Here is a 13314-nt window from a genome sequence, read left to right on the forward strand (position 1 = left end):
CCTGATTGACTTGTAGTTGTAGCGTATTATATAGATTATGAAATTTCGAGCTAGTTTGATGCAAATAACAAGGAGTTGTCTAATAATTTCATTCCCTTTCATTCCATGTTTCCTTAAAACTCAGCAATGAGCCATTCCCGTTATTTCCCCTAGAAATGTATGACTAAATTGACATCTCCAATTATATTTTTATATTGTAGTGACTTGCTCTTTTGACGTGGAATGGTTACAACATGTTGTCAATTTATTTGGTACCTACCGTAATTACTATTATTTATAATGCTTTTCATATATAGCTCTATCATATTCCACAGCGCTTTACAGACCTTATCATCGCTGTCCCCATTGGGACTCACAATCTAGATTCCCTATTAGTATGTCTTTGTGTGGGAGGAAACCGGATAACCCAGAAGAAACCCACGCAAACAGATGTTGTCCTTGGTACCTTCATTGAACATCAATATCAATACCCCCTATAGAATTCGGTTTTATTGCTCTGTTACTTGTACTAACCCCCAACGAAGATTTGCCTCACCTAATATAGGACTCGGTGCTACTTGCCCCCACAAGCTGGTGGTTGGTCAGGTAGGTGTTGTGGGAGCAGGAGATGAAGTAGTGGCACAGCGGCTGGCTCATGTCCTGATACACTTTCCTATGTTTCTGGTTGTAGATGTCTCCCTCAGCTGACAGAAGGTACATCATGAATCCCTCTTGCATCATCAGGCCATGTTGTTTGGCTAAAGGGGAACAAGTCCAAAAAGCAGAGAGTGAATGATAGATTCAAACATTGGAACTTACTTGGTCGAGGAGAAGAAAAGCTGGTTTCACATTTGAGCACAAAGGAGCTGCGGAGGGATGCGAACTTCCTCCGTGAAGCTCCACCCACTGCCACACCTTCTCCGGTCAGCTCCGCCTACGCCCGCATGCGGCCTGCGTACTCTATCTTTAGCATTGGGTATGCAGGCCGTGCGGATGTATGCGGATGCCTCCGCATGCGTCGTTCTGATGATGCGGCGACCCGCATCGAACGCAACAAGTTGGAATTTTGATGTGGTCACCGCATCGTCAGAATGACGCATGTGGAGGCATCTGCATATATCCGCACAGCCTGCATACCCAATGCTAAAGATAGGGTACGCAGGCCGCATGCGGACATAGGCGGAGCTGACCAGAGGAGGTGTGGCAGTGGGCGGAGCTTCACGGAGGAAGTCCGCATCCCTCCGCAGCTCCTCCATACGCCAATGTTTAACCAGCCTAACATTTACTAATACCTCAGCCCAATTCAGTTACTTCATTTACTGTGTGCACAAAGACTGGAGAACAAGTACTGAAACCAGTCAAAAGACTAGATGTGAACCTAATAAGTTGGACAGCATGGACGAGAAAAGGAAGAGCTGAGCAGAATAATATATACGTGTGTTGGAAAAGATTCAGTATAACTTGTATTTTATTCAATTAAATTCCTGAACTTACTATTCTTGAGTCTAGTGGGTGGTCCTACATGGAATACACTAAATCACTTGATAGGACCACCCACTGGACTCATAAGCATACAAACATCAGGGATTTCACTTAATACAATGTAAGATCTTCTGAAGCTTTTCTCCAAAAAATGTCCATCAATTTGATCAACTCCTCCTGCTCTATAACATCCTGCCTGTTTTCAACATGACAGGTTCCCTTTAAAAGACCCCATCTCAACTCAAATACAGAAAACGGGGTCCAAAACTCAACACCTGTCTTACGGAAGTCTGATAATCGGAGAATGAACGTTCGCTTGTTCCTGACTATTGGCTTTTCTAAACAGAATGTCTAACACTTCACAAATCTGAAAAATGTTGGGTGTAATCATTTTGATTCTTGGCAGCACATCATCCGGTATGTTTATATATATAAACAGGACATGCTTTTGATAACATGATGCCCTACGTGTGTTAATGATAGTTCTGTACACAAAGGATTGTGATCAAAAGGTGGAGACATGCTATTAAAAAACTGCCAATCGACTTCAATCTAGGCGATCAGCGGTCTTTTAATTGCCTCTAAACTCAGCCTAACTTCCTACTCTGAAAATGAAAGAAAAATAGACAGATTTACAAAAAATAAGAAAAGTAAATATATAGAATAGATACATAGATGTGTAGCTAGATGACTACACCCAGTGTTTATGGAGTCATACAATGATTAAGATGCATGTGATCAGTCAGTTGGACCTGACGGCTTGTCTTCTGGGTGTGTACATGTGAGTGTGATGTTATGAACTAGCAGATCAAGGAGAACAGGTTTATTACACTGAAAATCACAAGTTTCAGCTCTCACCTGATACCATCAGAAGCTACACAAGCCTCAAGCTGCTCCTAAGTCATTCACCCATAGAATGGTCATGTTTAGATACTAAATATGTCCTGGATCCTTACACAATGGCTGGTGAAGACTGCAGGTTTAGGCATTGCCTAGTATAAAAGATCTAAGAAAGGACTGTACGAACTTGGCATGATCGCACCACAGTTATCCCCATGTGGCCAAGCACTTTAAGCCACAAAGACCTTGAAAATATATTGCAAAATAAACTTATTTAGGAAGAGTTTGTCTTCATCTCGACAATAAATATATACAGTTGAAACCAGAAGTTTCCATACACTATATAAAAAGACACATATGCATGTTTTTCTCAGTGTCTGACATGAAAATTCTGTGCTGCTGAAAAGATTGAGACGTAGAGCCAGGTAGGATTTGATAGAAGAATAGTGTTTTATTTGACGTGTTTCGAGGCTAAAAGTAGTTCTTCATCAGGAGGTAACCACATGTATCGATACATACTCTACATTTGTGCCAGTCACTTGCTGACTCGTGATCTGCTGCAGTGCAGCTGATACCTACACTTTATGCTCAAACAACAGATTAGTATAATTTGAGAAAGATTACATTGAGTCTATCGGATAAGACCCTCTGTTCGCTAATTTCTGCCACAGCCTCATCAAATGAAATCAGAATAAACCTTTCCCATTTTAGGGCAATTAGGATTACCAGAATTATTAATATTTGCCAAATGTCAGAATCATGAGTCAGAGAGAATGTTTTAAGGCATTTTAATTACTTACTGCAATGTCAAAAGTTTACATACACTAAGATTGCTATGCCTTTAAACAATTCTGGACTGCCCATACGATGATGTCATGTATTTGGCAACATCTGAGTTATTTAACAAGATATAGAATAAACGGGCACCATCCACAATGTCAATTTAGGTGGGATCACCTAGTGCATATAAGTGGATAGACATGAAAACACATGAAGAAAAAAAGTATATGCACACAAATAGGGATCACCACAAGGATATGATAATCAAAAAGTATCAATTTTATTAATGGACACAACAAACAGACACTTTGTTTAAAAACAATTAAAAAGTCTGAACAACCAGACACTGATAACAAAACAAAGACAATGGGTCATTTTGATAAATAGTTAAATACTATGGGTCCCAAGGCCAACCATTCAGTATAATGCCAGGTATCTGCTAGTTACCATAACCTAGGGTCTATCAAATCAATTGTAATGACAATCATGACCTTGGATCAAAAATACCATATTATCAATAACTACTGTGGTTACATAGAAATTCTACATATGCCATGAATAGAAAATTGAATACTTATCATGTTGCCAACACAAATAAACATACATTAACAAGTCCCTTTCCCTAGCATGATATCACCTGGTTTCTGAGGATGAACAAGATACCCGGTAGGTTACATGGGACCCCCAAACCCACGCGTATCGACACAGTGATGTGTCTTTCTCAAGGTCAGTGATTGATTTGATAGACCCTAGGTTATGGTAACTAGCAGATACCTGGCATTATACTGAATGGTTGGCCTTGGGACCCATAGTATTTAACTATTTTATCAAAATGACCCATTGTCTTTGTTTTGTTATCAGTGTCTGGTTGTTCAGACTTTTTAATTGTTTTTAAACAAAGTGTCTGTTTGTTGTGTCCATTAATAAAATTGATACTTTTTGATTATCATATCCTTGTGGTGATCCCTATTTGTGTGCATATACTTTTTTTCTTTATGTGTTTTCATCTGAGTTATTTAGAGGCACTTCTGTGAATATATTTTAATGCACACCTGAAACACACTGCTTCTTTGTGTAGTATCATCATGGGAAAGTCTCAAGAAATCAGCCAAGATATTAGAAAGAGAATTGTGGACTTGCACAAGTCTGGTTCATCCTTGGGTACAATTTCAAGATACCTGAAGGTGCCTATTTCATCTGTACAAACAATTACACACAAGTACAAACAAGATGGGAATGTTCAGCCATCATACCGCTCAGGAAGGAGACTGGTTCTGTGTCCCAGAGATGAAAACGTGCTTTGGTCTGACAAGTGCATATCAACCCAAGGACAAAAGCAAAAGACCTTGTAAACATGATGGCGGAAGCTGGTAAGATTGTGTCAATGTCCACAGTGAAATGAGTACTGTATCAACATGGGCTGAAAGGCCACTCTGCAGGAAAAAGCCATTACTCCAAAAGAAACATAAAAAAGGCATACTAATGATTGAAAATGCACACGGGGGGTGACAGCATCATGCTGTGCCGTTGTTTTGCTGCAGGATTGACTGGTGCATTTCACAAAATAGATGGCATCATAAGAAAAGATTATGTGGCAATACTGAAGCAACATCTCAAGACATCAGCCAGGAAGTTAACGCTTGGGAGGAAATGGGTCTTCCAAATGGACAATGACCAGAAGCATACTGCCAAAATGGTAAAAAGTGGCTTACGGATAACAAAATCAATGTTTTGGAGAGGCCAACACAAAGTCCTGATCTCAATCCTATTGAAAATTTATGGGCAAAGCTGAAAAGGAAGGTGCGAGCAAGGCGACTTATAAGCCTGGATTAGTTGCACCAGTTTTGTCAGAAGGAATGTGCCCAAATTCCAACCAACTATTGTGAGAAGCTGTGGAAACGTTTAACCCAAGTCATTCAGTTTAAGGGCAATGGTATCAAATACTAATGAAATGTATGTAAACTTTTGACTTAGCAGTAAGTAATAAAATGCCTTAAAACATTCTCTCTCATTATTCTGGCATTTGACAAATATTAACTCTTTAGCGACTGCCGATACGCCTTTTAACGGCGGTAGTTAAGGGTACGTAAACCACAGCACCGTTAATTACGGCGCTGTGGAAAAAGTGTATAGCACCCCCAGAGTCGGATTTTCTCCGGGGTTCCAGAGAACATGATTGGGTTCGGTTTTTACCGACCCCGGCTTTGCGATCGCCGTTACTGACCGTATAAAGACGGCCGCCGGAAAAAAAAGGTCTGATGTGCCATTTAATTTCTCCTCTGATGTGATTACACATCATGTTTCTACTGTTTAGGTACATCAAGGGCTCTGCAAACGCAACATGACGCCCGCAGACCATTCCATCAAAGTCTGCATTCCAAATGGCGCTCCTTCCCTTCCGAGTTTAGCCATGCGCACAAACAGTGGTTTCCCCCATATATGGGGTACCAGGGTACTTAGGACAAATTGGACAACAACTTTTGGGGTCCAATTTCTCCTTTTACCCTTGTGAAAATAAAAAATAGCGGACTAAAAAATCATTTTTGAGGAAAAAAAATGATTTTTTATTTTCATGGCTCTGCGTTATAAACTTCTGTGAAGCACTTGGGGTTCAAAGTGCTCACCACACAGCTAGATAAGTTCCTTAAGGGGTCTAGTTTCCAAAATGGTGTCACTTGTGGGGGGTTTCCACTGTTAAGGCACATCAGGGACTCTCCAAATGCGACATGGCATCCAATCTCAATTCCAGCCAATTCTGCGTTGAAAAAGTCAAACGGCACTCCCTCCCTTCCGAGAATGCCGTGCACCCAAACCGTGGTTTACCCCCACATATGGGGTATCGGCGTACTAAGGACAAATTGCACAACAACTTTGGGGTCTAATTTTTCCTGTTACCCTTGTGAAAATAAAAATTTTGGGGCGAAAAGATAATTTTTGTGGAAAAAATACGATTTTTTATTTTCACGGCTCTACGTTATAAACTTCTGTGAAGCACTTGGGGGTTCAAAGTGCTCACCACACATCTACATAAGTTCCTTAAGGGGTCTAGTTTCCAAAATAGTGTCACTTGTGGGGGTTTCCACTGTTTAGGCACATCAGGGGCTCTCCAAATGCGATATGGCATCCGATCTTAATTCCAGCCCATTCTGCAATGAAAAAGTCAAACGGCGCTCCTTCTCTTCCAAGCTTTGCCGTGTGCCCAAACAGTGGTCCCCCCCCACATATGGGGTATCGGCATATTCAGGAGAAATTGCACAACAAATTTTGTGGTTCATTTTCTCTTTTTACACTTGTGAAAATAAAAAAAAATTGGTTCTGAAGTAAAATGTTTGTAAAAAAAAAGTTAAATAGAAATGTTTCCTTCCACATTGCTTCAGTTCCTGTGAAGCATGGGAAGGGTCGATAAACTTCTTGAATGTCGTTTTGATCAGCTTGAGGGGGTGCAGTTTTTATAATGGTGTCACTTTTAGGTATTTTCTGCTATATAGACCCCTTAAAGTGACTTCAAATGTGAGGTGGTCCGTTAATAAAATAGTTTTGTAAATTTTGTTGTAAAAATGAGCAATCGCTGGTCAACTTTTAACCCTTATAAGTTCCTAACAAAAAAAAAAAATTTGTTTCCAAAATTCTGTTGATGTAAAGTAGACATGTGGGAAATGTTATTTATTAGCTATATTGTGTGACATATCTGTCTGATTTAAGGGCATAAAAATTAAAAGTTTGAAAATTGCAACATTTTAAAAATTTTCGCCATATTTCCCTTTTTTTCATAAGTCATATCGAAGAAAATTTACCACTAACATGAAGTACAATATGTCACGAAAAAAGTCTCAGAATCAGCGGGATCTGTTAAAGCGTTCCAGAGTTATAACCTCATAAAGTGACAGTGGTTAGAATTGTAAAAATTGCCCTGGTCATTAAGCTGCAAATTGGCTCCGTCACTAAGGGGTGAATGATTATGGTAATCCTAATTGACCTAAAACGGGAAAGGTTTATTCTGATGTCATGTGAAATACTGAGAAAAACATGCATATGTGTCTTTTTATATCGTGTATGGAAACTTCTGGTTTGTATATATTGGACGCTGTTGTTAATTGAATCATCTCCCATCACGGAACCATACACACTGTCATAGGAGAGGAGCTATTAAAAAATAACAATAACAAAAGTTTTCATCTAAATTTCAGGCAGTTGATGGGTTGCTAAGAGATGCCATCAATCCAAGATTGAGATTTTACGTAGATTATCTATGCTCTGTGGACCCAGTCTGTCCATGAATAACAGGCTCGGCCTCTAGACTGGAGTTTTCTCTATAAGACAAGCTATTTCGTTGTGTACATGGTTGCAACGCACTCCCTTAGTTTAAGCTTAGACAACAACTGAACTTTGTGTTTCAATCACATCCAGAGACTGCACATGACTGGCTTCTTGTGGGACTTCATGTAGCATAGCATTTCAGCGCAGGAGCTGCCTGCTATTTACAAGCTCCAGACCTCCTGACAAAGAAGCGAAACATTTATTGGGCCAATTCAGGTTTTTCCCTGTTATGCTGCCTTATTATGCATACAGGAATTTATATTATTTATGGAAGAGTCATATAGCAACGTAATGCACGGACTGGCCGTCTGCTCTCCCGACCCAAGTGTTACACTATGTATTTCTATGAAGCTGTCAGACTAGGGTCCAGAGATCAGACCTAGTATTGCATTGTGATCCCCATTCAAGTTGAACAGCCATCTGACTCTTCCCTTACTGGTATCTTATTGCTTAGGCCTGTTTCACACTTCAGCTTTTTGTGTCAGTCGTTCCTAACTGATGTGAACGGATGCCACCTGATCCGTTTTTTTGACGGATCCGCCAAATGAAGAATTTTAAATGAACCGCTGCCCGAGAGAGAGAGAATTTTTGTCCGCCAGAAAGGATTTCAGGGTTAAATTTCCATCTGACTTCCTTTCTCCGGGCATGCGCACTGTAAAATGCGGATCCTGCAGCCAAAAAAACATCGCAGGGTCCGTCCAGGCATGTCGGCGGATGCAAAAAATTTGGCGGATCCACAAAAAACGGATCCAACAGATGGCCATCCGTCAAGATCCGCCGGTAATGCAACTCAATGGGGAAAAAAACGGATCCGCCCAAAAAAATGGCGGATCCGTTTTTTTCAAAAACCGGCGGATTTTGACAGATGGTCAAAAACGGAAGTGTGAAACAGGCCTTAGTGTCTTTTATTACATAATTTATACCTGATGGTCCCCATTGAGGGCTAAACATGTTATGTGAGAAAGTATTATCAATAGGAACTTCCTGTTTGTTTTTTTAGGGGGTTAATTTTTATTGTATTGTGGGGTCCATTTGACCTATTTATTATTGGGTATAAACTGTATATATTTAAGCATTAATAAAGAATTGACTTTGATTAACTTATTTGGATGTTTGTTTTTATAGCTAATTTATAGATCTATGTATTTTACGTACACTAGTATGGTGCAGAAATCACACCAGATCACCACATGGTGTTATCTTTTTTCCCATGTAGTCTTGTCCATGTGGATAATATTCTATGAGCACGAGCACATAGGCTAACATTGGTCTGTCTGCAAACAAACTGAAATATAGGAATCATTCTATAGGCCTCATACAATACTATTGATTAGTACTAATTCGGCAAGGCACTGATCATAGGGGTCTAAATGCTTTCACCAATCGTCAGAAAGGGGAATTTTTATTCCTGATATGGAATTTTTAACCCCTGTTACAGAACGGATCAGCAGGTCAGATAACCGACCGCTTCTCCATTTATATTCTATGGGGAATACCAGAAAACGCCAAGTTCAGTGCTCAGAAGGAATGCAGCAGTGGACGAGCATGTGCATGCGCTCCATTCTAACAGGGATAACAGTCCCCCTTTCTGTCAATCAATGCAGGTCCCAGTGATCGGAAACTCCACCAATCAAAACTTTATCACCTATACTGTGGATAGGTGATATCTTGTTTTTAAAGGACAACCCATTTAAGATTAGCTGCAACCCTCCACAAATCCTATAAATTAATGTTTTACCCATATCTAGATTGTTTAGTATGTTGGAAATGTGGACAAAGGTCACCATTACCTTTCTCATTCAGCTCAAATTTGTGAATTATGTTTTGCGCCCTCTCCAGAGTCGCCTCTTCTCCTTGATGCTGAAGGAATTCTTGTAGCTCCTCAGCAGAAAGTACCCTGTCCTCACCAGAATAACGGCAAAATATCTCCTCCAGCTCCGGCCGTTGCATAAGCTGAGTGCAGAACTCTTCTATCTCACAGTCCTCCAGGGTGTCCGAGTTGGAGCGATCACATTTCTACACAAGAAGGGAAATACAGTCACATTCAAGGGGTTAATCTGGAACTTTTAGGCTATGTGCCCACGTAGTGTTTAAAACCTGACAACTGAAACCGGACTCCTTCCCAGAAAACGCACGCTTTTTTCCGCACATTTTCTGCTCAATTTTTTCACGGTTATTATTGCGTTTTTACCGCGATTTTCACGTGCGGAGTTAAAGCACTTTCCAAGCGATTTGAAGCATCACTTGGAATGTGATTGACAGGTTGGTCACACTCGTCAAACATAGTGTTTGACAATTGTGACCAACTTTTTACTGTTGAGGCCGCCTATGCGGCATCAATAGTAAAAGATAGAATGTTAAAAATACTAAAAAAATAAAAAAACGTGATATTCTCACCCTCTGACGTCCTGCAAACGGATGATGATTCTGTAACTCAATCTCAACCAATTCATGTGAACAAAGCTGAATTGTGGCACAATATATATATTTTGTGGTGTAGTAACCACGGTATCCGCTAGGGGGCGCTGTATGGATGTCCCAGGAGAGTGGATGAATGGCGAAATACGGAATGACCGTTATGTATCTCAAGGTGGGTGGCCTTGAGATGGAGATTTATGTGTGTGTTAATCAACAGTGATGCTGCTGAGGTGCTGGTTCAACGTGTCAGGAACTAGCTACCTCAAAACCCACCCAGGGGGTGTGCTTATTAACGCTACTGTAAAGTGTATATGTGAGTGGTTGAAGGACCTGTGATGAGGTCATAGTCATGTGACCCGGTGGGCGTGGCTATGGACCATATAATGTGGCCAGAGTGAGTCACATGGGGTGAATGCTGGGACCCGATTGGTCCAGTGTAGAAGGTCCCGCTGAGATGGAGCTTCCTGGCTAACAGCCTGTGAAGTGGCTGCGGTGAATGGCTGCACGTGTCTGAGAGTTCCCAGGGGAGGGAATGAACGTCTGCAGTAGCTGAGCGAGTATCCCCTACCCGAATAACAGCGCTACCTCACATTTGGTGGAGAATTGCAAAGGGCAATATTGTAGCCTTGTTGCTAGGAGCAACGGAAAAGGACTGCAAAGTCGGTTGCTAAGGGCAACGCTGAGCCAGGAGGGCTGACAGTATGGAAAGCCGTGTGATATGCTGACTGGAGTCAGTGGAAAAGACTTATAGGATACCTCTGTGGTAGAGGGGTCCGAGAACCTGCGCGGCCAGCAGGTGACGGTCGTGAAAGCCGCGTTGTATTGACCAGAGTCAGTGAGAAAGAGACTGGTGATTGCTATAGGGTGCCTCTGTGGAGAAGAGGTATCCGAGGACCTGTGTGGCCGACACAGGTAACAGACAGGTGTTCGTGTTGTACTGACCGGGGTCAGTGGGAAAGACTGTGTACCTGGAGGGTTCAATGAGCAAGGTCCTGGAGGGTCAGTGTTGGGAGATTCAAGGAGAAGAATCGTCTCCCTGGAGCACGTGGTATGACCTTGGACCTGGTGAGGCGTGAGTGTTGGGCAGTCTCAGGTAGAGACGGTATGTCCTGAATAGCACCCGCTGAGCCCCTGGACCTGGTGAGGCCGGTGTGTTGGGAAACCCTAGGAGGAGGGCTGCTCCCTGAATAGCACCCGGTGCGCCCTGTGTGTTGGACGGTCTCAGGCGAAGACGGTACGTCCTGAATAGCACACAGACAGGACATGTGAGTTTTTGTGTGTGGTTTTTTTTTTTTCTTCTTTTCTCAACTCAGCCTGCGGTGGCTCAGTGGGTGACAAGCGGCTTCCGGTAACTCGGCGGGGTTACGAAGGGGACAAACGGCTTCCGGTGGATCGGCGGGTCCACGAAGATTGCGCAGCAGGAGCTGTGGCAGCGCCAGAAGGAACTGGTGTGGTGTTGGTGATCGGTGACAGCAGGAGCTGTGGTGGTGCCAACAAAGACTTGTGTGGTATCGTAAAAGAGACAAACTGTGTTGTGTGAACTGTGGTCTGAGAAGACCGGTATAACGGACATGGGGAAATCCCAAAAGAGGGCGGTGGCCCAAATCGGGGTGGTAGCACAAAAGGGGGTGGAGTCCCAGAAGGCGGCGGTGACCCAAATTGGGATGGTAACCCAAAAAGTGGTGTCCCAGAGAGGGGCGGTGACCCAAATTGGCATGGTAACCCAAAAAGGGGTGGAGTCCCGGAAGGGGTCGGCAACCCAAATTGGGATGGTTCAGGAAATGGCAGCACTGGTTGCCTCAGTAGGTATGTCTGGGGAACCGCAGTGTGTCTCTATGAATTTTGAGGAGTGCGGCATGTATTTTCCAGATAATGATGGGCCACAGGTGTGTACCGTGATACTGCACCGGGAAGGAATCTCTGGTAGACTGGACTCAGAGAGTCAGGTGACTCTGACAGGAACTCCGATCGTTTTATCTCTGATCGAGGAAAAACGCCAGGGTTCGCTGTGAACATGGGGTCATAGTGAACTATGCAGTAGACCGAGTAATGTTTGAGGGGACCAAAGGTGGTGTGTGCCAAGGGGGCGGGATACCACGAGACTTAGTCTATGCCTTGGAGAGGGGCCGGGACTTTGTGTTGTTTGATGACATATTGTCATGTCGGACGCTGTTCACACCACAGCGTCCGGCAGGCAGAGGTAGTTCCACCTCCAGCCACTATAGCCTCAGTGGCGCCGGCTTGATCTTCAGGCTCTCGGGGGTTAATCCTGCTGGAGACCAGGTTGGATGGTTAGTCATGCCCTCGGTCTTTAAATAGTCATGCTTGCCTATGGGCGTCGCCGATTATAGCTTGTGTTTCATACCAAGTGGTTCCGGTCTGGAGTGGAGGTGTTGCAGAGAGAGAGATTTGTATCTGGTGGCGTATGATCCGTTGTTATCCTTTCTCCTTCCCATATTTGTGTTTAGTTGTGCCCTGTTCACATTACTGTATATTCCTCTGTGTGTGTGCGGCGCAGTGCAGTTTAAGTTCTCCCTGTCTGTCATAATTTGTGTGGGGGCTTTGGTGGTGTGACTCCTCACTGGGTGGAGGGTGGAGGGTTAAGTGCAGGGCTGAGCAGGAGACAAGGAGAGGTTGGAGGCTCAGGCATTTGCACCATCAGCAAAAACCCTGGGTTGAGGGTCAGACAGGGTTTCCCCTAGTTATAGGGACATCACAGGGGCCCCGGGTGTTACAGCCTTAGTGGAACAAAGCCCCCCGTGACATTATAATCGGCCCACATTTTTTCAGGAGTCCATGGATCCATTAGATTCCATAACCCGCCAGTTGGCGGCGCTGTCCATACAGGTCTCCGAGTTGAAAGGGGCAGTTCAGCAGCAGGGCCTGGTAGTAGCAAAGGTGCAAACGGCATCTGCAGGTATCGGTGCAGAGCCGAAGTTTCCGCTGCCAGAACGATTTTCAGGTGATCGCAGCAAATTTGTCGTATTTCGGGAGGCCTGCAAGTTATACTTCCGCATGCGGCCAATCTCCTCAGGTAATGAGGCCCAGCGGGTAGGACTGGTGTTGTCATTACTGAGTGGTGACCCCCCAAGCATGGGCATTTTCCTTACCAGCTGACTCTGCTACATTTCATTCTGTTGATAATGTTTTTTCTGCCCTCGGGCTCATTTACGATGATCCTGACCGACTGGCTCTAGCGGAATCTAAAATCCGCGCCCTCCGCCAGGGGGAGCGCTTGGCAGAGGACTATTGTTCGGAATTTCGCCGCTGGGCCGTAGACACACAGTGGAATGACCCAGCACTGCGGAGCCAGTTTATTCATGGGGTATCAGGGAGGGTTAAACAAGCCCTCCTGATGTATGAGACTCCGGCATCGTTGGAGTCTGCCATGAGTTTGGTGATACGTATTGATCGCCGTTTTCGTCAGGCGGCACAGGAGACGCTACCTCTGGGGGAAAGCAGAGGTGCAAGTGTGGTTGAAGTAGATGAGTTCCCTGA

At 43.5% G+C, this 13314-nt stretch overlaps 1 protein-coding gene across 3 annotated transcripts in view; it reads right to left on the reverse strand.

The window, feature by feature from the left end:
- Positions 1-13314, reverse strand: part of PLCD3 (phospholipase C delta 3) — a 184405-nt gene that overhangs the window by 36361 nt on the left and 134730 nt on the right. For all 3 annotated transcript variants that reach the window (XM_073572868.1, XM_073572869.1, XM_073572867.1), the window contains 2 exons: positions 9189-9414; positions 536-737 (listed from right to left, as the gene is read on the reverse strand). In XM_073572868.1, coding sequence (XP_073428969.1) covers positions 536-737; positions 9189-9414 — 428 coding nt within the window. The remainder of the gene's footprint in view (positions 1-535; positions 738-9188; positions 9415-13314) is intronic.

The sequence above is a fragment of the Dendrobates tinctorius genome, unplaced genomic scaffold (assembly GCF_039654945.1).
Source record: "Dendrobates tinctorius isolate UK_male_01 unplaced genomic scaffold, ASM3965494v1 ptg000032l, whole genome shotgun sequence".
In the NCBI taxonomy this organism is placed as follows: domain Eukaryota; kingdom Metazoa; phylum Chordata; class Amphibia; order Anura; family Dendrobatidae; genus Dendrobates; species Dendrobates tinctorius.